General features: G+C 37.6%; 1 protein-coding gene across 1 annotated transcript in view; it reads right to left on the bottom strand.

Annotated features, from left to right (window-relative positions):
- Positions 1-1,968: 1,968 nt before the first annotated feature.
- Positions 1,969-26,272, bottom strand: part of LOC141279823 (macrophage mannose receptor 1-like) — a 62,544-nt gene continuing 38,240 nt past the window's right edge. The window contains exons 18-30 of the mRNA XM_073813260.1: positions 25,058-25,128; positions 17,230-17,330; positions 16,578-16,717; positions 14,680-14,782; positions 14,233-14,375; positions 12,085-12,190; positions 11,724-11,956; positions 11,444-11,609; positions 8,489-8,641; positions 6,824-6,940; positions 5,375-5,536; positions 5,256-5,288; positions 1,969-2,111 (exon numbers count right to left, since the gene is read on the bottom strand). Coding sequence (XP_073669361.1) covers positions 2,104-2,111; positions 5,256-5,288; positions 5,375-5,536; positions 6,824-6,940; positions 8,489-8,641; positions 11,444-11,609; positions 11,724-11,956; positions 12,085-12,190; positions 14,233-14,375; positions 14,680-14,782; positions 16,578-16,717; positions 17,230-17,330; positions 25,058-25,128 — 1,536 coding nt within the window. The 3' untranslated portion in view covers positions 1,969-2,103. The remainder of the gene's footprint in view (positions 2,112-5,255; positions 5,289-5,374; positions 5,537-6,823; positions 6,941-8,488; positions 8,642-11,443; positions 11,610-11,723; positions 11,957-12,084; positions 12,191-14,232; positions 14,376-14,679; positions 14,783-16,577; positions 16,718-17,229; positions 17,331-25,057; positions 25,129-26,272) is intronic.

Here is a 26,272-nt window from a genome sequence, read left to right as displayed (position 1 = left end):
GTAGCTATCATCCCTCTATCTGTATCTGACTGTATTTAATCTATCATCACTCTATGGGTCTGTTTACACTTGGTATTAAGATGTGTTTTCATCGATTGGATCACAAGTAGACGAGAGAGACACATCACGTTTAGACCTGGTATTTAAATTCTTCTCTTTTGTCCACTTTCGAGCGCTTCTGTCCTCTATACTTTGAAGGGGTGGTCTGTGAGACTGTGGGCGAGTCTCTCTGTTAAACATGAGCGGGAGTAATGACAAGTTTATATGGACGCGAACTAATATTATGTCGGAGTCCGCTGCTTGTGTTGTAAGTAAACATGTTGCACAGTGTTTATGGTACGGAAATAAAGTACCTTTTGCCTATTCTTTCTAGGGTAGGCAAGGATAATCGAATCAGCAATTTTGTTCCTAAGTACCAATTAAATTACTCTAATTAAAGTAGCACTCTAAGATTACACCACAAAAAAGTGATTTTCAAGAGAAATGTTCTTAGAATGTTTGTCTTGTTTTCAGTAAAAAGAAAATAACCCAAGAAAATAAGTCTAGTTTTTAGACCAAAAATATCAAATTTAAGTGATTTTGTGCATAAAACAAGCAAAAATATCTGCCAATGGGGTAAGCAAAAAATCTTGAACATTTTTCTTAAACACTAAATTCAAGAAAAATTCAAGAAAAATTTGCTTACCCCATTGGCAGGTCTTTTGCTTGTTTTATGCACAAAATTACTTAAATTTGATATTTTTGGTCTAAAAACTAGACTAATTATCTTGGGTCGGTTTTCAAGATTTTTTTTTGATATTTTTACTAAAAACAAGACAAAAACACTAAGAAACTTTTTCTTGAAAATCTTTTTTTACATTGTAGATCATACTCACACAAAACTGGCAGAAGACTTCCCTCGTGGTTATTTTCTCTGAGCTAAGTTCAAGAATGCAGACTTCTTGTCTTTAATAAAATTTATTAAAATAATTTGGTTGTTTGCGATTACAAGTTTTTCTGAATTAGATAAAAAAAGAACAGAAACAAAAACACAGAGTCTAAAAAATGCTAAGTCTAGAGCACACAAGATTTCAGGTTGTCAGACAACGGAGATGCTGGCTGTGCCGTCCAGATCTGAATAAGTTCTTCAGCCGCATCAATTTATAGACAAGGTTTCAAGTCCAAGTTCTTTATACATGGAGCCCCATGGAACGCCTTTGATGTGACATTTATCATGTTATATATATATATATATATATATATATATGACAGAGTTTCTTTGTTCTTCTTCTCCGAGCTCTTCTGCACTTTCACAGGTCTGCAAATCATGCATCAAAGCGTAATGTATCTCTTATCTAATACATGCATCAATCTCTCTACTCTTAATAAATCAATTTAAAAATCATATATATGTCTTCTTTTTGTTAATCATGCAATTTAAGAGCTGTCATGCATTCCCAACTCAGTGATTATAATATTTTTCACTTGGAGTAAAAACAACACTTGGAGTATAAAATAACAAACCACATGTTTCTATTGTTCCCAAGGATTACATATAAAATTGGTTATAATACTTGGCTTATAAAGGTTGTATAGTTTGCATCTTACACAACAAGTGTTACAAAAAAGATCACATTAATTCAAAAGAAGAATATAAATGTTTCATAACAAAAAGTAAAAACCTCAAATCTTGGTAGTTATGTGCATGCAATTTTTGCATTCTTGAAAAAAAGGTTGTACCTAGTTGTGTTGATTGTATAAAAGAGTTTAGATCATTCTAATCACAAGAATCTCAGCTTCTAAATATATGTGACATGTTTAACTTTTTGGTTTAAGTGGTTGTATGTCATGAAGTTTTCTGTCAAAAATTCTGTGTTTCTCATTGGAACTTTAAAGCATTTAATGTGTAAAATAGCAATAAAATCATTCATAAATGTTTCTCTTTTTGTCGGTGTACTCTATAAGAATATGACGAGGATTCCATGTTTAATTGACGTTAATATTGATTACAGTATGAAGGGTAGGTGTTAAAGAACAGGAACCCAGCAAGACCTGCGACAGCGATTATGACCAACACGACCACCACAGCGATGCCAGCCATCCATGACACCTCTGATCTACCTGTCAATCATCTGCAATACAACATTAAACACATAACATGAACCATATATAACTATATATATTTCCCCCTATAAATATGACATATATTTAGCTGTCACGACAAACTCAAGGAAAATAGATACTCAATTCAGTTCATTTGCACCCTATTACAATAGTATGAAACATTGCTCCATGCAAAATTCACTTTAAAAAAAAAATCAAGGTGGCATGATGCCTCTGGAGCTCTGTTAATTTTTTTCAGTTGCTAACAAGCATTGTTCAATACTTGAATCACATTTTCAAAACTCTTCACATAGTCTGTGGAAAAAGAATTCAGTGCAGACCAAACTGTAAACCATTTTTCATTGCATTCAGACAAAATGCATTCAGTGACCACACAAAAAAATATTTAATGAAAGTCAGGTGCGTTACCAAATCACTATTTTCGCTGAGAAAGCCAAGCATCAGTGCCCGGCCCATATCAGCAGTGGAACAGCAAACTGTGGCGACGGAACGCAACGTCTCCGTTCCCTTCGTTCAGGGAATGAGGGTTACATACGTAGCCGAGATGCTACCTTTCAGACAAATTGGGAATCCCTACCAAAGCGCCACTAAAGCTGACCCTTCCAGTGCCTGCGTAAATCCCTCCGACTTCTATCTTAAAGAGGCGGAACCTGGGCTTACAGCAGACAAAGAGCTGCTCTAAGGGTCCTAAAGCTTTGAGGTTGGTACACATATCTATGCAATGAGCACACAGGAAATAACAAAGCCATGGTTGGGTCTGACTCCTCTGGTGGCAGTGCTTGCACTGTCTCACTGAAAGTACAAATCATTGACTGAAAATGCATAGAGGTCCCCTATCCTCTTCATGGAGGCCAATGCGAGGAGCGATAAAGTTTTCATTGTAAGAAATTTGATACTCACAGTATTCAGAGGCTCGGGGGGGGGGTCCTGGAGAGCTTTCAGCACAACAGACAGGTCCCAATGAGGAATAGAGAGAGGGCACGGAGGATTCAGCCTTCGTTTACCTCTTAAAAACCTAATTACCAGGTCGTGATTGCCCACTGATCTACCGTTTACCGGCACATGGATATCGCCTCCTCGTCCTGTTCAAAGACCACACATGGAGATTCTACAGGTCAGGAGAGGGTGCCATAATGTGCCCCCTCCTTAAGAAAGAAGGTCCTTCCTCAGGGGAATCCTCCATGGAGGGGCTGTCGCGAGGAGTGAGAGTTCTGGAAACCAGTTCTTGGTCGCCCAATACAGCGCAACAGGTAGATTGCGCCTTCTCCCTGTCTTTGCACAATGTTTGTGCAATAAGACTTACTGGGGGAAACACAATTTTGCGCAGACCCTGCAGCTAACTGTGAGCCAGTGCATCCACAATGAGTGTTCCTCCGGTGAGTGCATAAAACAGGCAATAATGTGTTATCTCTGGAGAAGCAAACAGATCTATCTGTGCCCTGCCGAAATGTTTCTGAGGAGTGGCGACAGGTGACAAGAACGTAAACTGCCTTGGCGATTTATATACGCAACAGTCACAATATTGTCAGTGTTGTTGTTGAAATGGAGGAGAGCAAGACATACAGCTCGAGGCAGTTTATATGCCAGCACATCTGAGATGTCGTTCAGAAACCCGCAACTGCAAGCCGTTGTACATGGCTCCCCACCGCGCGATGGAGGCGTCTGTGCACACAATGGCATGTCTGGAGACCTGTATCCAGTGGCGGAGTGGCAATCGGGAGAGTCGGGACTTTTCCCGGTGGGCCGGTAGTGTTTTAAGGCTGCGAGGGCTGGTCTGATAATAGCCGTGCTTTCAGTCTTTAGTCATGCACTCTGGTCAAAATGTATCTGGCCGCACCGCTCTCTCTATCAAGCCCGTCTCCCCTGGAGTTCTATCAGCCAATCAAAAAATTAAAAAAGAGGCTACACAACAGCCAATCAGAAAATAGGACTGTTGTATCTGGGTAAGATTTAATGCAACAACCAATAAAAAAGCATAGCCTCGCACACCCACAGAGGAATGGAGCTCCGAGCATCACTTTGAGCAGCACATAGTAAGTCTGATCTCCTGTTTTAATGTTACAACAAATGCACAACTTTGACACAAACAATGACAACTTGACTGCTGTTAGAGAATGTTTCCCAGATAATCAGCATCAGTTTTTCACGAGTGTCTGTAACTTAGCCAACAGTTTACAGCCTGTTCACCGACAACACCTGCTCAGAACACGTAAGTTAGTTTAAGCCTCGTTATATTTTCGTTATCACACAATGACTGACATTTTGTCAAATAAAATATCTCTCTCCAAACAGGCTTAATAATTTTATAAGCAACTGCTTTGCAACCAAAGTAAGCTTTAGCTTACCTAAAACTAGGGAACTGTTGACTTTAAGATCTTTTAAATAATAATTATTACACTTGGTATTTCATGTTGTTTAGCAGTCATTTTATTGTAATTTTAGATTTCAGCATTTGCTTATTTACAGCGAACCATTCTCTTTTTTCTGTTTTTTTAACCACAGAGGGCTGGTGGTATATGAAATTTCCCAGTAGATTTTTGGGTCCCACTCCGCCCCTGCCTGTATCAGTGATACCCCTGCTCTGAGGAATGATGGGTCTGACCAAAGAAGTCAGAGTGTGATTGTTACCCAATGCAAGACGGTGAGCCACGCTTTCCTCTGGACTCTGTTGTGAAGCCAACCCTGAAGCAGTCTAATATGGAGCAGACCGAGCGGTGTCACAGCCGCTGCTGCAGCCATATGACCCAGGAGCTTCTGAAATGGTTTCAGCAGGACAGCGCTCTTGTCTTTGAATTCATTTATTCAGACAAGTCAGGATCGACTGTACACGCACTTCTGTTCCATACAGTCCAGTTCCATCCCGTGAAAATAAATCCTCTGTGTAGGGCAAAGTTTGGGATTTGGACATGACGTAGTAATGAAAGAAACTGTGTTTTTTGAATGAGAATTGTTGCCTGTGTTATGTTGGTCTGAGTTTTGGAGGTGAGATTAACTCTTTGGCCAACATTCATGCTGGTAGTGCAGACTGTATAAAGAGTTTTGAAAATGTGGTTTCAGTACTGAACAATGCTTGTTAGAAACTGAAAAAAACTGTGACTCCTGAACACTTTTCACAGGTTATAATAAAACCCTGCAGATGTAGTTCATCATACCTGAGACTGATGGCTTCTCTGTTGGTGGTATAACTGTTAATAAAGACACATGTAGATATTAACATACAGTAAGGTGATGTGATATTAATGCAGATTATTTGTTAGTTTATATGTCAGACCTTTAGCAGCCTTGCAGATATAAGATATCTGATCATCACAGTTGTTGGTGTTCCACATCCCAGTGTCTGATTGAACTTCAATACAAATTCTAACATTATCCGGCATCTGCGGTTTCCAGTTTGTGTAATTCACAACCGTATTATCAATCCACATCCAATTACCTGTCATACACAAACATCAGTTCAAGGTTTCTGTGATTTTAAATGTGTTGTATTGATTTAGATGAAGGCTCGTTCTGACCAGGGGCGTCAGTTTGTGTTGAAAAGTGGTGGGGACAAAATATCAGATGAAAAAATATTACAGCAGGACAGGAAAATTTTTTAATAACGGCGCATCAAAGATGGGCATAGCATAGGCCAGTCAACAACACAAAAATACTCAGCATAAAACCCTTATGTCGACTGCACATGTAACAGTCCCTACAACACCAGCTCAACCAAACAGTGCCAAAGCGCCATAGAAAACAGCAGCACGTTAAGTCAATGATTACAATGAAATTCATTACATATGTAAAAGAAAACACACCAGCATACAACGCAACATATGTGACCTTGGACCACAAAACCCGTCGTACAGTGCAAAAAATTATTTTCAAGAAAAAAATTCTTAGTATTTAAGATTAAGATGCTTTTTCTTGATGAGCAAAATGACCCAAGAAAATGAGTCTAGTTTTTAGATCAAACATATCAAATTTAAGTGATTTTGTGCATTAAACAATCAAAACAATCTGCCAATGGGGTCAGCAAAAAAATCTTGAACATTTTTCTTAAACACTAAATTCAAGAAAAATTTCAGATGTTCAGATTTTTTTTGCTGGTATTTGTGATTTAAAAACTAATCTTAATTTACGTAATTTAAGAATTTGTAGATATTTTTACTGAAAACAAGACAAAAAATACTAAAAAAAATTTCTTGAAAATATTTTTTTTGCAGTGAACACTGAAAAAAATTACTTCCTTACTCATTATTTTTGTCTTGTTTTCAGTAGAAATATCTAAAAATTCTTATGAGCAAAACGATGTAAGAAAATAAGTTAAAATGAGCAAAATTTTCTGCCAATGCGGTGAGACATTTTTGCTTAAATTAAGTGTTAAAGAAAAAAGAAATCTTATTTTAAGATTTTTTTCTCACCCCATTGGCAGATATTTTTGCTTGTTTTAATCACAAATTCACTTAAATTGTATATTTTTTGTCTAAAAACTAGACTTATTTTCTTAGGTCATTTTGATTATCAAGAAAAAGCATCTTAATTTAAGAATTGTTTGATTTTTTTTACTGAAAACAAGACAAAAGATTTTGCAGTGTAAGCCGCACAGGTATTGCTTGATTTTTCAGAAAATTTTAACCAAATGCTTTCAAAAAGTGGTGGGGACAAAATCAGCCATTTCAAAAAGTGGTGGGGACTTGTCCCCAGCGTCCCCAGTGTAAATGACACCTATGGTTCTGACCCTTATGACTGCGGTGAAGTCCAATCCAGACTGACTTGATTTTATCCTGCAGGATCTCCAGGTTTTGTCGGATAAACTGTGATTCTATTGGATCCTCAATACTCAATAAAGATGCACCTGAAATGACAGATAACTCACTGTATCTGCTTTTAAAAACAATCATTCAGCCGTTAAACTAAAGTTCTGAATGTTACATCTGCCAAAGATGAGAAACAACAACACCACAGTAACATTAAAACATTTGTCCATTTACGGCACTACACATTCAGATGTGAGGAGTAAATCTTGATCTCAAGATGAGTGAATTCAATCTGTGTGTGTCCAATTTAAATGTATGTAAATATTTTGAAAACATGTGATCTTTTTTAAAAAAAGCCAAAGAATGCATTGCAATAATCTGTTCAATTGTTCTGTGATATAGAAGACATGTAACTTTATTAAGTGCAAAAATGATCCAGAGACAGTTCTACATGCCCATTTACAATCCTAAGAGTTGCCCTTGGAATGAAATGGTCTAATATTACCTTATTTGGAAGAGTCATTAATAATTATGTTGAGATTTGCTCTAATTCGCTGTTTCACAGCGAGGCTCATGAGGCTCATGTCAGTAACTCACATTAAGTAAACAGGCCTTATATAGTTGAGCATGTATCATATGGAGTGAAAACAGAATCAAAACCTCTCACAAATGCACACGAAAGTACACACATGGGCACCATAGTTCACAAATGCACACAATAAATCCAGATGCACGCACAGTCATTTACAAATGCGTGCAGGAGACCCGTGCGCACTCATGAGAATTCACAATGGCACACAGAATTCACACACTGAAATCCACAAATGCACACAAAAAATTCACACACTAAAATCTACAAATGCACACAAAAAAATTCACACACTGAAATCCACGTAGAAGATTCACACTAACGTTAACATGTAAAATTTAAAATCAATCCTCCTTGAGTATTTAACCGAGTGTGTGATTTTTGTGTGTGTATTTTTGGATTTCAGTGTGTGAATTTTTTTGTGTGTACTTTTGGATTTCACTGTGGGAATTATTTTGTGTGCATTTGTGAATTACTGTGCACGCATCTGGATTTATTGTGTGCATTTGTGAACTACAGTGCACATGTGTGTACTTTTGTGTGCATCTGTGGAAGGTTTTGATACTGTTTTCACTCCATATTATCAGACGAAGATCGAGATTTTGAAGAACAACACATTTTTCGAATATTGTTAAGGGGCGTTTCTGAGTGGTAAGTTTGTGTGTTTTTTTCAGTATGGAGCTGCAAAATGTAACCGTAAATAGTAGCCTAAACGCTAGCATATAGCATGAACTAGCATATAGCGCTGACTCAGCAGTCATAACTTTGTGTTTAGCATTGTAACAACTTAGTTTTTAATTTAATGTGTTTTTTAATGTTGGGGCTTATAATCTCAATTGTAACGTCACACTCTGTGTTATGTTGAGATTGATCTGTTTTCCAGCAGTTTTTGCATGAAAAAGATTTACATAAGAAGGAGGAAACAATCGTGTTTGAGGCTCACTATACATCATAACCATGTACAGACATTTTATTAATGATCTATGTCTATATAAATACAGTTTTACATCCTACGGCAATTTAATAATCTCATTGGGAGGAGGATGAAGCGTCTTACCCATTCTCATACATTCTACTGCGGCGTGAGCCCAGTTGTCTCTCTTGGAGGTCATGAACGTATAGCAGTGTCCTCTAAACGGGATCCAACTGTTCCTCTGATCTGATTCGGGGCAGTTACCCGGCAGCTGAGGAGGATCTGTAGGGGCAAAAACTGTGGACCGTGTGAGGGGTTAGTAAATCAGATCTCTCTTAAACTGAAACTGTCAAATAAAACCAGGGGTGGTTCTAGGATTTCATTCTTAGGGGGGCTTAGCCCTTAGTTATGATGTGAAGAGAGCATTGTGATGCCTTTTTGCAAATTGGGACCACTATTATTATATTAATAAATTCATGTAGGCTACATACATTACTCTTCTATATAGTTCCAAGCCCCATAAAAAACTGTACAGATATAAAGGTATAAAAGTTATTTATCACTATTATTTATTATTGTGTATCTCAAATTAAAGTTTATGTATACTATATGTATATTTAAAGTTTAATAAATACTAACAATTTATATGAGGATTTATATATGTACTTTTTGCTGATTCGACTCCTACCATATTGAAGTAGTTTTATATTCAGCAGTCAACAGACGACCTTGTAAAAAAGTTTGTGGATTTGCTTGAGCTAGAAATAGCTACTGAACATAAATAAAATGTGCAAAAGGATTTTGAAAAAAAATACCCTTAGAAAGATCTAACGTAGAAAGAGCTATTGAACAAAATAAAATGTGCAAAAAGTATGCAAGTAAAATTTTCAACATGGTTAAATGCTGAAACTGGTTGTTCAGATAGAAAGAGCTTGAAAAAACATTTAAAATGACACCAAGCCCATGTCTATGGGTTCAAGAATAACAAAATACTGGCCATTTGAAACTCGAAAGTCATCACTTTATTTTGTCCCATTGTTTTCCATTTTGCGGATGGTAAAACTCCTGTGCGTGTCGTTCAAATGTATTTAAATTTCTTTCCCTTGTAGTTTAGCAATTAAACTAAATGTATATTACAGTTTCAATAATGTTTTTACTCTGCACATCGCCTGAGGAAATCCGAAGTTGTTTCGAGGGGAAACAAATTGACAGCCGCGACAGCGGAGAGTGTCACGTACCTACAAAAGGGTATTGGAAAAAGCTTGCGTCTGACCTGTAGCTGTCATTCTGGCTTGGTGGGATGTCAGCCTGCGAGTCCTCTGATTCTGACCTTGTTCTTTTACTACTCAGAGTCTAAAATAAGGAGGGCATATTAAGTGTTCATTGTATTTTCTTTTTAGCCGAGCAGCTATGGTTGCGCGTTTCAACCCAAAAACACACCTCTCCAGTTGACCCTGACAGCAGCAAAAGCAACGCATGCACTTTTAACTTGTAAAACTTGAGGGTCTATGGGTAATGTAGTCTCTGCTCTCGGTGGCACAAATAAGGAAGCGTGCATTGTGAAGAGCGCTCTGAAAAGCGGCAGGGTAGCCAAAGGATTAAATGAAACCTCTTATTTAAACAGATGTGCAAATGAGCTTTCCGGTACGCTAAAAGCACGTTCTGGGCGCACAGAGAGGTGGTGGTACGCTCAAGAGCTATATTTGGAAGTGGCGGTACTGGCCCACTTAAAGCACTCAACTGCACATTCGAAAACTTAGACCTTGTATTGCAAAATGTGTCATGACGGTAAATCTGAAACGTCACAGCTTCAGTTTGAAAAACAATTCTTTTTCATCTTTTTCGAATAAATTGTTTTTACAAATAAATAAAATTTATACAAATAAAATAAATAAATAAAACTTCAAAAAAAATATATTTGATAATTTGGTAGAAATATTAAGACTAATTATAGGGGGGCTAAGATGACAGATAGGGTGGCTGGAGCCCTCCTAAAAAGGGTCTAGAACCGCCCCGGATTAAAACCATATGATAAACTTTATGGGGCGGTTTCCCGGACCAGGATTAGCTTAATCCAGGACTAGGCCTTAGTTTAATTAGGAAATATAACTAGTTTTAACAAACATGCCTTACTAAAAACATTACCTGTGTGCATTTTGAGGTAAAACAAAGGGCACTGATGTATTTTAAGATATGTCAGTGCAAGTTATTTTCAGTTTGGAGAGCTCTTAAAAGTGTTTAAGTCTAGCACTAGTCTAATCCCTGTCCGGGAAACCGCCCCTAAATATATTAGTAAACAACAGACATATGCTGCTTTAAATAGAAATATTCCTAATTTAAATATAAATTGAGGCTCAAAATTCGAGCCTAAAGCCTATACAGAATTTTAAATCTTTTAACTCTTTCCCCGCCATTGAAACGTTAACTCATCAAATGAGAGAAAACACTTCCCTGCCAATGACAAGTTTATTCTTGCAATTCATAGTACCGCTATTAACCACCAGGTGGCGGTACCAAACTTATAAAACCTGGAAGTATTCACTTAGGGCACACAGTTCAAACTAAAGTTCTTTTCAAAAAATACAATTATCTGAGCTTTTTGCTCAAAATTTTGTGTTTTTGAAGAAACTTTCCCATATTTGACATGTGAACAAATTAAGGTAGGATGAAACTTTTTTAAAGCAGAGAATCTGTCCATTTATTTGATATATTATATGCTTATATATTTAAAGAGGAACATTTTCTGTAAGGCATTAAATTTTTGTGATGAATCATAAAAAAATGCTGCCGCTGGCTGGCAACTTTTTTTAAACGCTGGCGGGGAAAGAGTTAATCTGAAGGTTTATGTTTTAATTTGTGAAAGTACTTTTATAGACAAAAATATAGTTTATGTCATTAAAGTATCTTTGATCTTAAAATCTTTCAAATGATCAAAAAAGACAAAGTTTGTGCTACTGGGGTTTATCTTTTAAGGACTGTATTGAGACTGTAAGGGAATTTCTTAAAATCTCAATGGTAAAAATGAATGGGGAAATATTTCTGGAAGTAAAGCAACTTAACATTATCTAAATATAAATGATTATATGTCGAATTAAATACCTGTTGATCTTTTACAGAGGGAATAATATCTGTTGTTACACGCTGCAGTTTTCCAGTCTCCATCCGTGTCAATATAAACACAAGCTAAATTGTTTTTGGGTTCTCCTGTAGCCCATTTACTGTATCTTAGAAACCAGTTATCCACCCAGCGATAGCGTCCACCTGACTAAAGAAACCACATTACCACACTCATGTGTTGGTTAAAATCATTTCTGCAGTGTGTATACAGTATATGATATTACATGAATGTGTTTATTGTGAAGAGAGATGAATTTATTACCAGGTTACTGTTGAGTCCGATCCACAAAGGTTCTTTGAGTTTGTCGACTTGTAGCCTGGTGTACGCCTGACTGATGGAGTCCAGTACACTCGCAAGATCAGCATCATCAGCTTTACACTGTCTTCTCGCTTCATCCCAGCTCATCTTCTCCAGCTGGACCTTATATGAATCATTGCCCAGACTGAAGTATTTCTGTGGTACTGCTGTGGTCACGGGAGCAAACAGCTGAGAGTCTGAAATACACACAAAATACTTACAGATTATCTAAACACCCATAAACGTGTGTGTTTACTTCAGTCAATGTGATTGGATTGAGTTACAGTTATAACATTTACGCAGTGAGGTCTTTTCTTCATCTAACCTGTGTTCCTCTTGCAGATGAAACCTTTCTCATTTTCACAGTCTGCATTTTTCCACATACCAGTGGACTTCTCTGAGTGTTTAACCATCACAACACATCTATAGCCCTACATGGAAAAGAGTTTGGATTATTTTTAAACTGTTACCACAAAAACAATCATAAGGGTTAATTTTTACATCATCTGAAAACTGAATAAATAACCTTGTTTGGAATTAACCAGCTTAAATAAATAAACTTTGTTAGGATAGGACAATATTTGAAAGGAGATACAACGATTTGAAAATCTAGTCCTTAGCAATAAATATTACTAATGATAAACACATTTTAAAAATTATTCGCTGTAAGAAAATTTACAAAATATCTTCATGGAACATGATCTTTACTTAATGTCCTAATGATTTTTGACATAAAAGAATCAATAAGTAGTTTTGATCCATACAATGTATTTTTGGCTATTGCTACAATTATTAGGGCTGGTTTTGTGGCTCATTTGTGAAATAATCAATATAATCAATGACACAGCGTATAATAGTACTATACATTATACACAGTAATATAACAGTTTTTGGCAACGAGCCAAGAAAACAGTCGGTTCAGTAATGTGCCAATGTGTGATGTCAATGAGATTTTTATCCCCACCTTAAAATTCAAATTGCAAGGACTGCTTTTGTAGCCCCACCCACAGCTTTGCGTGACACATGTGGGGGCCAGGGACAAAGCAAACATATGCAGTGTCTCAACAATCAGTAAACATCTCTTTAAAGATTGCCAAATGTAATGACGTTTAAATACATTTTTCCAGAGAGACTTTTATTTTGACGCGGTGATCTTTTATGAGTACCAGTTATACTCGCTGTATAACCTTACCTTGGAACCTACTGTAACATTAGGAATGCGTGGTTGAAGTTTGTTTATAAAGAAGTTCCAGCTCATGTGGGAAGTGTTTTTGTTTAATTTGTGTACCGTGAATTTGTTTGTAAAGAAGTGAAAAGTCGATGCTGGATTTGCAGAGAGACTGTGATTAAAAGAATCATTAATGTTGGCTCTGATAGGAATGGCACAGTAGCATTATGTGAGTAAAACAGTTACTACATTTGAGTGCAAACGCCGGAAGTCGCCAAGCTTCCATTGAAATGGATGAGATCGCGTCGCTCTGCTACTGCTGGTTGCGCTGGCTGGCTGAGTGGGGCGTTACTAACAGGTGTGCTTCATAAGTCTTGAAAAGTGAAGCCTCTGGCTCTTTGATCGCCCCCTGGTGGCTGGCTGCAGTACAAGTCATAACCCCGCCCTCTCCATTCAAACAAATGGGACTCTGCTCTAAATAAAAAAATTATTTACACTTCCAATAAAAGTTTCCGAAAGATAGTTTTAGTCCTTTTAAGTAGTTGTTATCACATTGATATATGTTCAAGTGTTCATTTTTGTGATAACTTTCATTTTAGCTAGTTATTTGATGCTATAGAAACGGGGCGTGTCGTTAAGATTGGCGTGGTTTAATTGGTCGCGCGAGCGTTTGGGTAGAAGTTTGATACCGCGGATCCGCCTCTGGCTCCACGGACGATTCCTTTTGCGCATGCCCTGGCTCCAAACTGACGTTTTTACGTAACATGGCGGCGACCGTGGAAGGACATTTTTGGCTTCAATTCATTTCAATGGAGGGAGGCGACGTCGCGCCGTCCATCTTTTTTTACAGTCTATGGTTACTAAGCACTAAACACTTCTAGGCAGTATGCTGAGGCAAGTTGGAGCTGAACTCTGCAGGATACCAGCCCTCCAGGACCAAGTTTGTGCACCCCTCCTACAGAGTGCATTTCATCCCTATGTTGCCTCAGATGTTGGCATATTTGTCCTTTGGTGGCTACTATCTTTAGGATGCATTGAGTTAATGAAATGGTCAAACATTTACAACTAAAATCAAAACCTCATAACAGAAGTTAAACTGAAACACACTGCCAGTGAGAAGAACATATAATGAGATGCTTATATTAACTGCTGTGATCAAACACAAAGCTTTTAGTGAAAGATTAAACAGAAAACTAACTGATGAAACAAATACACAACAAACAAAAGATTAGCTTGATGATTGTGCTACTACATTAATTTTTGCAATAAACTCATTCACTCTCCAGAAAAGTATATTGATTGTACCCATGATGAAGGTTGACCTTTGAGCCAGTTTGTGTATCTGACAGCTCGATTTTCAGTCCACACAAATTTTTTATCTGTGGCAATGTCATTTGCACCGATCCACACGTCATCAACAGCACTTAGCATTAAAGTTGTGAGAAAAACTGAAAATGCAAACAAAGGGATTGTTGTAATGCAATGCATATATATATTTATTTAACATTTAATATATTCAGTTAAACTTCACACTCCACTTAAAGTACAGTCATTATCTGTGCTGGTTTAGCACTAGGTCACAAATTTAAATAAAGTCAATGTAATACTTTTAATTGTAAACATATACATATACAATGTATACATTTTGAATTCTTTAAACATCACAATGATATCAGCAGGTTTCATTTCTTATAAAATAAATAAATTCAGGTGTAAAGGATGAACAGAAAACAGTATTTGTGTCATACTTACATTGCTCTGTGCGACTCCAAATAGACACCAGTTTGCCTTCATTAGAAATGCAGTGATCTTGTGCTTTATGCCATGACATCTTATTATTGAAAAACTTGTAACACTATTTGGAAACACAAACACTCAGAATTAAGGTGTGCAGCTTTGATTATTAAAATATCTTGGTCAGGGAAATAACAGAAAGAAAAATGTCTCAGTTATGTATCTAACCCTCTTTCCCTGAAGGAAGGGAATAAAGATATCACGTCGTGACCGACGAATTGGAAACACACTTCGCGGGACCAATCTACTTCAAGAAACTTTTAAAATGCCAATGTATTGTGGCTCATAAAGGTGCAATGAACAGTGGATTAAAGCATTACGCTTGCGAAATCACCCTTCTTCATACCATATCAATTACCTTCCGCTATTATTGTAACAAGTCTGGCTCACCCCACAACGTCTGTTAGCTTAGCATAAAGATGGCGGCTGATCGTTTTTTTTCTGTCTGTGTTCGTATATTTTCATAAGTCCCACCCACTGATCTGTAATAGGTCTTTAGCGTAAGTGGGTCCCACCCATAGCCCCCACCTTGGAAAAATGAGGAAAGAGTGTCTGTAGTCTTTCACCCTCGACAAAGATATAGCACTTCCTTCTTTCAATGACGCAAAATGCTGATTTTTACATCATTGAAAGAAGGAAGTGCAACACTGAAATCTGTATTTCTCCTATCTCAGGGGAAACTGAAGGAATGATGCACGACCATTCAAAAACATGATTCAGGTTCTAACAATACAAAGCTTAATGCAAATCGGTGAAGTGCCCCTTTAAAGATCAAAGGGTTTTGCTCATTAGTTTTTGGATCTTGGGCTTCGAATTGTCTTTGGGATGCTTTTGGGCTGGTTTTGAATGCCCATTGGGATGAGTTTGGTTTGGATTGTATTAGGGATGCACCAAATCCAGATTTTTGGGGTTCGAATACTACTCGCATCCTTATTCCATTAACACAGTAAAACACATTAATGAAGTAAACACTGTCCACAGCAGTGTATTTTTCATTTTATTTAATTTTAACTGTAAAAAAAGGACAAGTTGGAAAAACTATTTTGACAATTACCATAAGCCTATGCATAATGAAAGCGATGCATTGCGACACGCTCGTTTTTCCATTAAGCAAGCAGCTCGGGGTTTTTCCGCACAGAGAGTTCAAAAATATTCAACTTTGAGTGAAAAGCTCCGCTCGTCAATGTCAGTTTTCACAGGGCCGTCCAATTACAGTGGAGGAGGGGCGGGACATTACCACAGCAACCAACCGGCTCACAGATGAAGCATCACAGCTACCAAGCTCTCAGCTGAAAAACAGCTGGCATTCGGCGTCCTCAAGGCGTTTTCAGCCGTGTTTAAACGTTTTGGTGTGTCCAGCACCTAAGGCTCACCGAAAGAAAAAGCTTATCTCCACGTCAGCACTGTAATCAATGGCCGCGTGACGTTGACCAGCGTAGCGCAAGCCTAGGGTTCTGTTCGGTGGAAAAAAAATCTAGGATTCGGCCGAACCCCATCAAAAAGCCCAGTATTCGGCCGAATCCGAATCCTGGATTCGGTGCATCCCTAGATTATATAGATACAGCTGTTTGGTTTGGATTATGTAGATTGTACATGTAAACAAATATTTTAATCAGATTGCAATGTTTAGGGTGCATGTAAACTGTAATGTCGTACACTGGAATCGGATTAAATTCAGTCGTATTGACAACATTTTGTGCATGTAAACATAGCTAATGTGTTGCTTTCAATAATTTGACAAAAATAGTCCTAGTTTTAATGGAAAACCAAGGAATCCCCAGGTTTTTTGGGGACTCATGGCATCTCTTAATGGTTATGTGGGTCCCCAAATGTATTTGGACAGTAATGGTTCTTACTTTTCCTCTGAACAGAGTCCATTCAGGAGCGCAGCTGCCCGCTGATACAGTGGTTGGAGACATGGTGGTGTTGACAAAATCAGCACTTCTTTTACAGATTGAGGGTAACGATAAACGACAATTAACATCATTCCAGAATCCTACAGAAACACATACATGTTATCCATCAGATCATGTGCACCATTAAAAAGGCGATTAGATAAGACATACAGTATACTACAGGGGTGGGGAACCCTGGTCCTGGAGGGCCACTGTCCTGCAGTTTTGTTCCTACCCTAATTAAACACACCTGAAAAATCTAATTAAAGTCTTTAGGATCATTTGGAAGTGAAATTCAGGTGTGTTTGATTAGGGTTGGAACTAAACTATGCAGGACAGTGGCCCTCCAGGACCCAGGGTTCCCCACTCCTGGTACACTATATATGTGTCATATAATATTGTTATAACAAGCTTCTGAAATTTTAAACCTAATGGTAAAAGTTATTTATTAATGCAAATGAGGTCAGCTTCAACACTAATACAAACTGAATCAACATCTTATAATCTAGATGTGATGTCTCTGGAGCAAGACTGAATAGCTGCCTCAGCATTAGTGGATGTTGTTCTTCATCTATTTGCTATATCATACACAACTGTGATGAGAAGTTCTTACCTGAGCTTTTCAAAACGGCCACACAGTTCTCATCATTGTTGGAGAAATTTGGTTCATTTTGTTCCCATGCAGTGTATACAACAGGTGAACCGTCCACCCAACTACAAACAGACAAAAAAATGTCACATGTTTTATTTGCCCTGCAAATTTCACAGACAGGTGGATGAATGCACCCCTCCCGTGACACATCAACCCAAATGCTGGGTCAAATTACCAGGCAATCACCTGTAGGAACAGCTGATAACAAGCATTTCAGACATCTCCCCAACTGCTACATTTGGACTGGATTTGGGTGGGTTAACACAAACAGGTGTCCAGTTCGATCAAATAAGAGGCTGCTCGGACATCTTTCATGGAGAAGAAGAGGACAGTTTGATTGGTCCACAGCATTTCTCCTTATCATCCATTAAAACCCCCTTCAACCTCATCCGAAACCAGGATGATCATAAATTCCTTAAGGAAACTGCATGCTATGCACAAGTACTGACTAAACCAAAGGACAAATCTTATTGTTCAAATAATCAAGGTTTTTAACAAAGTATCCCAAAAGTATTGGGCCGAAACTGAAACAGGACAACACTCATTGCTCTGATTCCAGCGTGCTAGAGATTGCAGGACCTCTAGTGTCCTGTGTATGGCATACCCAATTGTTGCCCATGTGAGAATCACTAAATTTAGTTGTGCCTGTGTTAAAATCCCCAGTAGAGGGGACTGTGAGCTACACTGATAACTTGGTTGCACACCACTGCTTTAACGATGAAGAATTTACTAAGAGACGTGAGGAAGCGTCATCAAGTTATCATAAGATATGCAAATAGTCAAGGTTATCTGCTTCAAGGTACTAACCACTCATGTTAAATTTTACAATGCTATGAAATCAGCTGAAGTCATACATGTCAACATTGGTATTTGAAAATCCAAGAAATTTTCTGATCCCTAACCTACCCACTAACCCCCTACCCCCAGTCTTACTACTACTGATTTCCAAAGAAAAATGCTAAATTTACTTTCATCAGAGAACATAACTTAGGACCACTCAGCAGCATTCCAGAAGCGAGATGCTTCTTACGCTGTCTGTTGTTCAACAGTGGCTTGACACAAGGATGGTGACAGCTGAAGCCGAAGTCTTGCATACGTCTCTGCATAGTGGTTCTTGAAGCACTAAGTCCAGCTGCAGTCCACTCTTTGTGAATCTCCCCCCACAATCCTCTCCAGGGTGCGGTTATCCCTATTGCTTGTACACCTTTTTCTATCACATCTTTTCCTTCCCTTCGCTTCTCTATTAATGTGCTTAGACACAGAGCTGTGTGAACAACCAGCCTCTTTTGCAATGACATTTTGTGTCTTGGGCGTCAACAACATGAAAGCATGGACCCATCCTGCCATGTATCAATGGTTCAGGCTGCTGGTGGTGGTGTAACAAATGCTATTGCTTACATGCTATAGCCTCCTCAAATGTATAGCTTATGCTGAAGTTTATTCCCCAGTAAATGCCCACTGGCGTTTATAATATAATGTTGACATGATATGTAGGCTACTACCAAGCTACCTATGACACTGATTAGCCTATTATTGCTAATTTTAGATATTATAGCCTATTCATTTAAAAATAAACATGTTTCAAATTAGGCTATTATCACTGTTGGGTGTAACGCGTTACAAAGTACTTGCGTTACATTCGCCAGTAGCACCTTCATCACACAAGGCACACAACACAGAGAACAAAAGGGAAGGGGAGGAGGGCGTGAATGGAACAGTGATTGGTCTAAGTTTGGCTCGAGGTATCATTTACCATCACCGATTGGTCGACACCTGGCAGCCAGCAGCACAGAGCGGCACACTCAAAGACAGATCGGGAAAATGGAAGCGTCAACAACGGCAAGCTCTTTTTCAGAGGAAGGTTCCCAGCAACAGAAAGCTAGTTTCGACGGGTGGAGATTCAGTCATTATCATATTATGTTCAACGGAAGGAAACTAATTTGACGGTGAAGTGCACGCTCTTTAGTGTTTCTCCGAACGCTGTGCCCCGCGTCCGGTAGCGGGTAAGGAAGCCAGCAGTAATGTTTATGTTGTATTAAATGGTGGTGTATTTACGGTGGGTTTTCTTGCCGTGGAGACCTTGATGAATGTGAGGTTATACGGTCTCCTGGCGCTCATTTCATTGTTTGTTTGTATGTAAACAGGGGTTGCGTGCAGGTTGTTTATTCCATCAATTTTGTATATAAATTTTACCGTAATTGACGAAGGCTGTGTCTTTAGCTTGAGTGATAGTAATGATATTTATTGAATTTATTGTGTATTTATTACTTTGCGTAGGTATGTGACAAAAAAAAAATTCTAGAAAATTCATATATAATTATAACCATATGATAGATAATAAAACAAACTTTAAAATGTTTTTTAAATGATTAAAATCGGATAATTATTAAGAAAGTTTTTAAACTCGAAAATTGGGGGTCATTTTTGTACCCAATTAACACAGGAAAACTATGAAAAACTGTGACCTCTTCCGCTTGACCAAACACTTAAAAATATAATAACTTCCTCATTTCTTAGCCTATTTGCATAATTCAAACACCAAATTGTAGGTAATTAACAGCCCAACAAAGTTAAGATGACATCTTTTTAAAAGGTATATATAAGAATTGTATTATTTCTGATTAACCACTAATTAATGAAATTGAGAGCATCAATCCATGCATATCTTTCCACATGAAATCAAAATCCTCTCAAATAAATGCTATATTCACATATTTATTGTATTAAACGGACAATTGGCATTGAATTTCATTGTTTATTTAGTATTTTTTTATGTTTTAAAGGCGGAGTGCACAATGTTTGAAAGATTCAGCCAATCAGTTTGCTAGAAACTAAACAAATCTATAACCATATTTAAGCTGAGTTGATATTGGTGAATACAAAAGATCATAAGCTAAAAAGCGTATATATTATCTCCCTCTAACACAAATAGAGATTTTAATATACACACTTAAGAGCAAGTACAGCATGCCCAGGTGAAAAAGTACATATGTACTGAATAACCAATCTATAAATCTATAACATCCATGGTATTTATTTATATGTTTGACAAAATCATGCCAATAATGTAATCTAGAGAGTCTAATCCTTCGTTGTGTATGATTATTTTGAAAAATACTGCACGGATTGAAACGGAGAAGTTTTGGAAGCCAATTGAATGGCCGATTCTGCTTAGACAACAACGTCACTTGCGGATCTTAAAAAAGCACATGCGAATGTTACAATCAATCCCAAACTTCACCTAATTCAAGTTAAATGTATATTCTATGAAAAGTATTGGTTTTGAAAAAAAAAATACTCTCTTTCATATCGGATTTTCACCGCAAACTCGAGAGAAATTTTCCTTCGCATGTATCTTTCTTCTTCCGGTCGCGATCTTGGAAATTCAAACGTGAGAATCAACGTGATGATGTAATTTACGTCACTAGTATATGTGCTTTAGAGGTATTATCAAAGCAAAGATACAACAGATCTTTTAAGTCACCGACGCATCTGGCACTGAATACCTGGGAACATATCCGTGGGAACAAAGCAATCGTGCGCGTTACGTCATTTTGTCACGTACCTACTTTGTGGTGTTAAATTGATATATTTATATGTTTGGGTGTTGGATGAATTTGCTGTGCATTGTTGTGTATAGTGGGTGGGTAAATAATGTGCACTAACATAATGTTATCCCCCTGCTAAAAATACAGAACTCTTGGAAGTCTTTATCAGGAAATAATTTATTGTGAACCGTCATTCTTTCATCAGCTGTCCATTTAAAGGTGTCCATCTAAAATGAATTGCAACCTGTTGTCATCCCTGTATTTTGAATGAGTAAATTGTTGTCAAATTTAATCTAATAAAATTGTAACTTTTTATTGATTTGGGAGTTTGGTGTTTGGATATTTTCTTGGCCGTGGCTTGCCCAAATAAACATTCTTGTCCAGAAAAAAAATGTAACTAGTAATATAACTAGTTTCTTTCTCCAGGGAGTAATAAAGTAAAGTAAGGCATTACTATTTTTGAGAGTAATATGTAATACGTAATATATTACTTTTTTTGAGTAACTAGCCCCAACACTGGCTATTATAACGGAGTTTTGTATGCAAACAGCATTGGTATACAGTTTATTTATTTATTTAACTCTATCAGACGCTCAAAAACGTAAACAAAATGTGCGAGCAGATGGACTAAACCATTTGGCGCATTAACAAGGGGTGGGACAGTGAGATCCGTAATGGTTTTACCCCCAGTCCTTGAGTATTGCCTCAACCTCAATTATAGACGGATGCTCAGTGTTTCAGTGAGTTTTGGATAAACCTCTGACTTTAATTTAAGTGAGGAGAAATGCCTCTATGCCCATCTGTATGAAACTATCTGAATACCTACTATAAAAAGATTCCGTAGAAATTACAGTATTACTGGCAGCTGGTTGCCAGTAACTTTCTGTAGATTTAAATTTATGTTAATTACCTGCAACAGTTTGTTCAAAGTTAAATGAAAATTAAACATTAGCAAGTCTTTATCTTTACAGAATAAAGCTAAAATACCAGCCTCAAGCAAAGCATTCTAGGAAACAAAATCTGAAGGAAAAAAGCTGAAAAAGGTTGATGAGGATTTTTGGTTCCCAGAGTTGCATGTGGCTGTTATTTTATAGTTTTATTTTGTAAGGACAAAGACTTGTTAATGTTTAATGTTCATTTTACTTTAAACAAATTGTTGCCAGTAAATAACATACATTTATATTTACAGTAAGTTACTGGCTGTAACGAAGCACAAGTAGGCTGAGGATCCATTTGCCAACTTTTATTTCACACGTTGTTGTACAGTCAGGGTCAAACACCAGCAAACACATATATATAGGTAAGGCATTCTCGTCGTCAATAAACAGGCAGATGTCAGGGCAGGCAGCAAATAATCACAATAGTCAACACACAGGCAGATATCAGGGCAGGCAGCAAACAATAAAAAGGATAAATAAACACTCCAAAACAGGCACGGGATAATCAGACAAAAATAATGCTCAGAAAAGATGCCGGGGCAAAGAGAGTCCGTACTGAGAGGCTTAAATAGGCAGAGTGATGAGTATCAGGTGCAAGTGAAATCAGTTCAGGTATGTGGGCTTATGGGAAATGGCCTCCATCCGTCTCCGGAAGGAAGTGCTATACTCTCTAGAAATCTGACCAATAGTCTTACTTGTGATATTGTCTGACTATCCAGTGCCCAGGTCAGGAAACAGACAGATTGGCTTACCCGTCAGTCTGTTAGCTGCCTTGACATGTCAAGATCACATATATCCCAGCACATAGAGTCTATTTTACAAACAAATACGGAGCACCGTTTACCTCGTCTCGTACAAATCTTATTAACATAAAATTAGAAAACAATACACTACCAGATGAAACTCAAATGTTAAAATTCGGCCTTCTTAACATTAGATTGCTTACCAATAAATAAATAAATAAATAATGACAGACCAAAACTTAGATGCAATCTGTTTAACAGAATCCTGGCTTAAAGCAGACGATTACATTTGTCATTACATGGATCCACCCCACAAGACTATTATTATAAACACGAACCTCGATCAAAGGGGAGAGGGGGTGGTGTAGCTACAATATACAAAAAACATTTAAAGTAAACCATAAATATGTACTAAAATTTAATTCATTTGAAATAATATTGTTAAATATGGAAATAACTGATCGTAACATTAAACAGCTCTCTTTCATCTTAGCTACAATCTACAGACCACCAGGCCACCACAAAGATTTTCTTAAAGAAATTATAGATTTCCTGTCTGAGCTTGTAGTCATTGTAGTTAAAGCTCTTATCTTTATTTTATCTTTATTATCCACGTTGATAACCCACAAGAGGCATTAGGACTAGCATTTATGGATGTTCTAAATTCTCTCGATATTTAACAAAATGTGTCAGGGCCCACGCATACAAGTAAACACACATTAGACTTAATTCTGTCACTCGGCTCAATTTTAATGACATCGAAATATCACCTCAGAGCGATGCAGTTTCAGAACATTGCCTTGTCTCACACACGGTACTTCTAGATAGGATCACTCGGTCCACAACATGCTACAGACTAGCCTTGTTTCCTCTTTAGCACAGTTGCAAAACTGACTAGAAACAAAGAACAAATGGAAACCAATAGCAAACTCCAACACAATAGTAATGACTTCTTTACATGAACTTCTTTACTAACAAAATTACAGTTATTAGGGAAAACATCGAAGCTATGCAAGCAGCCACCACTCTACCCAATAGTACATTTATCACTAGATTACCATACGGACATCTTGAGTCATTTAAACCTACTACAATAGAAGAGCTCTCTAAATTCGTAACATCATCCAAATCATCGTTCTGTATATTAGACCCCGTTCCCACAAAACTACTTAAAGAGGTATTCCCTGTAGAGTCAGACCCAGTACTAAATATCTTTAACTCATCACAAAAATTAGGATACGTTCCAACAGCTTTCAAACTAGCAGTTATTAGACCGCTCATTAAAGTTTTAGGTCCTATCCTATTCCCATTATACAGTACATGTTACCTCTAGGAGACATTATCAGGAAACATAACATAAGTTTTCACTGCTATGCGGATGATACCCAGCTTTACATCTCGTCACATCCTAGCGAAATTCTGCATTAGTTATATAAGGGACTGGATGGCACATAACTTCCTTATGCTAAACTCCAATAAGACAGAAATACTTATTATCGAACCAAATCGCTCCAAACATAATATGCCAGATTACAAGTTGCCCATAGTTGGCTGCACTGTGGTGCCATCTTCCACGGTTATGAACTTAGGTGTGGTGCTCGACAGCAATTTATCCTTCGATAGCCATATCTCCAATGTCTGCCGCACAGCCCTTCTTCCATCTTAGAAATATCTCAAAAATACGTCATATGCTGTCTACATCTGATGCAGAGAAGCTAATCCATGTTTTTATGACCTCTAGAATAGACTATTGTAACTCACTACTCGAGGGATGTCACGCAAATCAGGTAAACAAGCTTCAACTAGTTCAAAACGCTGCTGCAAGAGTGCTTACTCGATCTAAGAAGTATGACCACATAAGTCCAATTCTGGCATCTTTACACTGGCTACCAGTTAAATATCGCATACAATTTAAAATATTACTAATCACATACAAAGCCTTAAATGGCCTAGCACCCTCGTATCTTAAAGAAGTACTATCAGAATACAATCCATCACATACACTGCGATCACAAAATTCTGGCCAATTAATTATCCCTAGAATATCAAAAGTGTCTAAAGGTGGTAGATCTTTTCCATATCTAGCCCCTAAGCTCTGGAATGATTTACCAAATAATGTTTGAGAATCAGACACAGTCGAGCAATTTAAATCTAAACTTAAGACATTCTTCTTTAACAAAGCATTCACATAAAATGTCAAGTAAATGTACCTATCCCGCAATAGCTAGTTTGTCCAGAACAAAGCATTCACATAACTCATCTGGGTAATATACTTATGCCGCAATAGGTAGCCTGTCTGGACCCGAGCGGATTTTAAACCACAATAAAGTATGACACTTGCATTATATGCGAACGGCCCCTACGCTAATAGGATTCTGTTTTTCTCTCCCTGTCTCGTCCACAAATAAATCCCTTAAATGTGATCCCGATCACCCTGTTGTGTTTTATTCTGTGAAAACAACTGTTTTTGCTGTACATTATCTTTTACTTAAAGTTTAAATGGTTTGTTTATTTGATCTTAGTTTAGCATCCAGCCCATGTTGTAGTCATTCATACTCACCTAAATGATTTGTCCAACTCTACAGTCATCCCGATGAAGTACTGAGTTTGTGATTCTCCAAGTCTCGATATCTATGAAACAGCATCAGTTTAGTCCTCCTCAAATGCTTGTGAATAAAAGACTTAAGTGTTTATATCTCCTCTGAACTATAGACTGTGTCTTCAGTCTTCTGAGGAGTGAGCTTAAATATTGTGAAGCCCAAACAAAAGAACCACAGACTTTTCTTTAACACAAGGAGCAAATTATGTTTTTGTAAAAAAAAAAACAATAATCAATCTAATCATCTAACTTCCAAAACATATGCTGGCTGCAGGAATAAACACAATTCAAAGAGAGGCCTAGTGGCTGTCTTTTCAAAGGACATCAATGGTGAGAATCATCTGGACATCTTTATTATATGCAAGATGTGGCTACAAATAAAGTTCCTGGCAGTCAAATATCAATGGCCAAACAAAGCAAATGGAACTGTAAATGGATCTTCACCAGACACCATGTTTAAGTTTCAAAATCATAACATATCTATCAGTCAGACAGGAGAAATATTTGGTAAAAATGCACTGGTGAGCTCAGCAACAACAAACAATCCTGGACTTCCATATAAGATTACAATGGTGGATGATGGCATTATCCTCTCCATGATAAAGAAAAACCTCTTTACACTGTCCAGACAAATGAAGAAGGCTCTACAGGAGGTAAAGATGGCATTGTAAATGAAAATTATAAAGAGAAGATATAAAACCTTTTTTGGAAAAATAAAACTAATATGTATGAGAATAAAAGGGATGGAGAAGGCTATGAATATCTCATGATATGAGCAGACAACATCTTCAGTAAAATAGTGTTCAGGCAGTGTGATTGCATTTCCATGTATGCTTTCCTAAGGCACTGGGTCTCTGGTGTTTTTTGGTGATGTAACAGAAGACAGAAGCATTCAGATTCACTTCTCCAGACATTGTAAAGAGGTTCCCCTTCTGTCACTCACTCAACGAGGGCTGTTTCTCAATTCTAAGAACGCAAAGTACGGACTTGCATTCTCGTGGAGACTGGTCTTGCCAGGTGACCTTGGAAGAACGAACTCAGAAGGCGCGAGAACACAGAACGCACTTGTGAGAATTGAGATCTGTGCAATCTTCCTGCTGGTCACGTGACCTCCCCAGATTTCAACGCGCAAGTCTGCACTCGATGTATCCTTGATATCAAGACATCATCCGGGTA

Source organism: Paramisgurnus dabryanus, chromosome 2, assembly GCF_030506205.2.
Source record: "Paramisgurnus dabryanus chromosome 2, PD_genome_1.1, whole genome shotgun sequence".
NCBI lineage: Eukaryota > Metazoa > Chordata > Actinopteri > Cypriniformes > Cobitidae > Paramisgurnus > Paramisgurnus dabryanus.
Note: the sequence above shows the minus strand (reverse complement) of the source record. Positions and strands in the feature narration are given on the sequence as shown.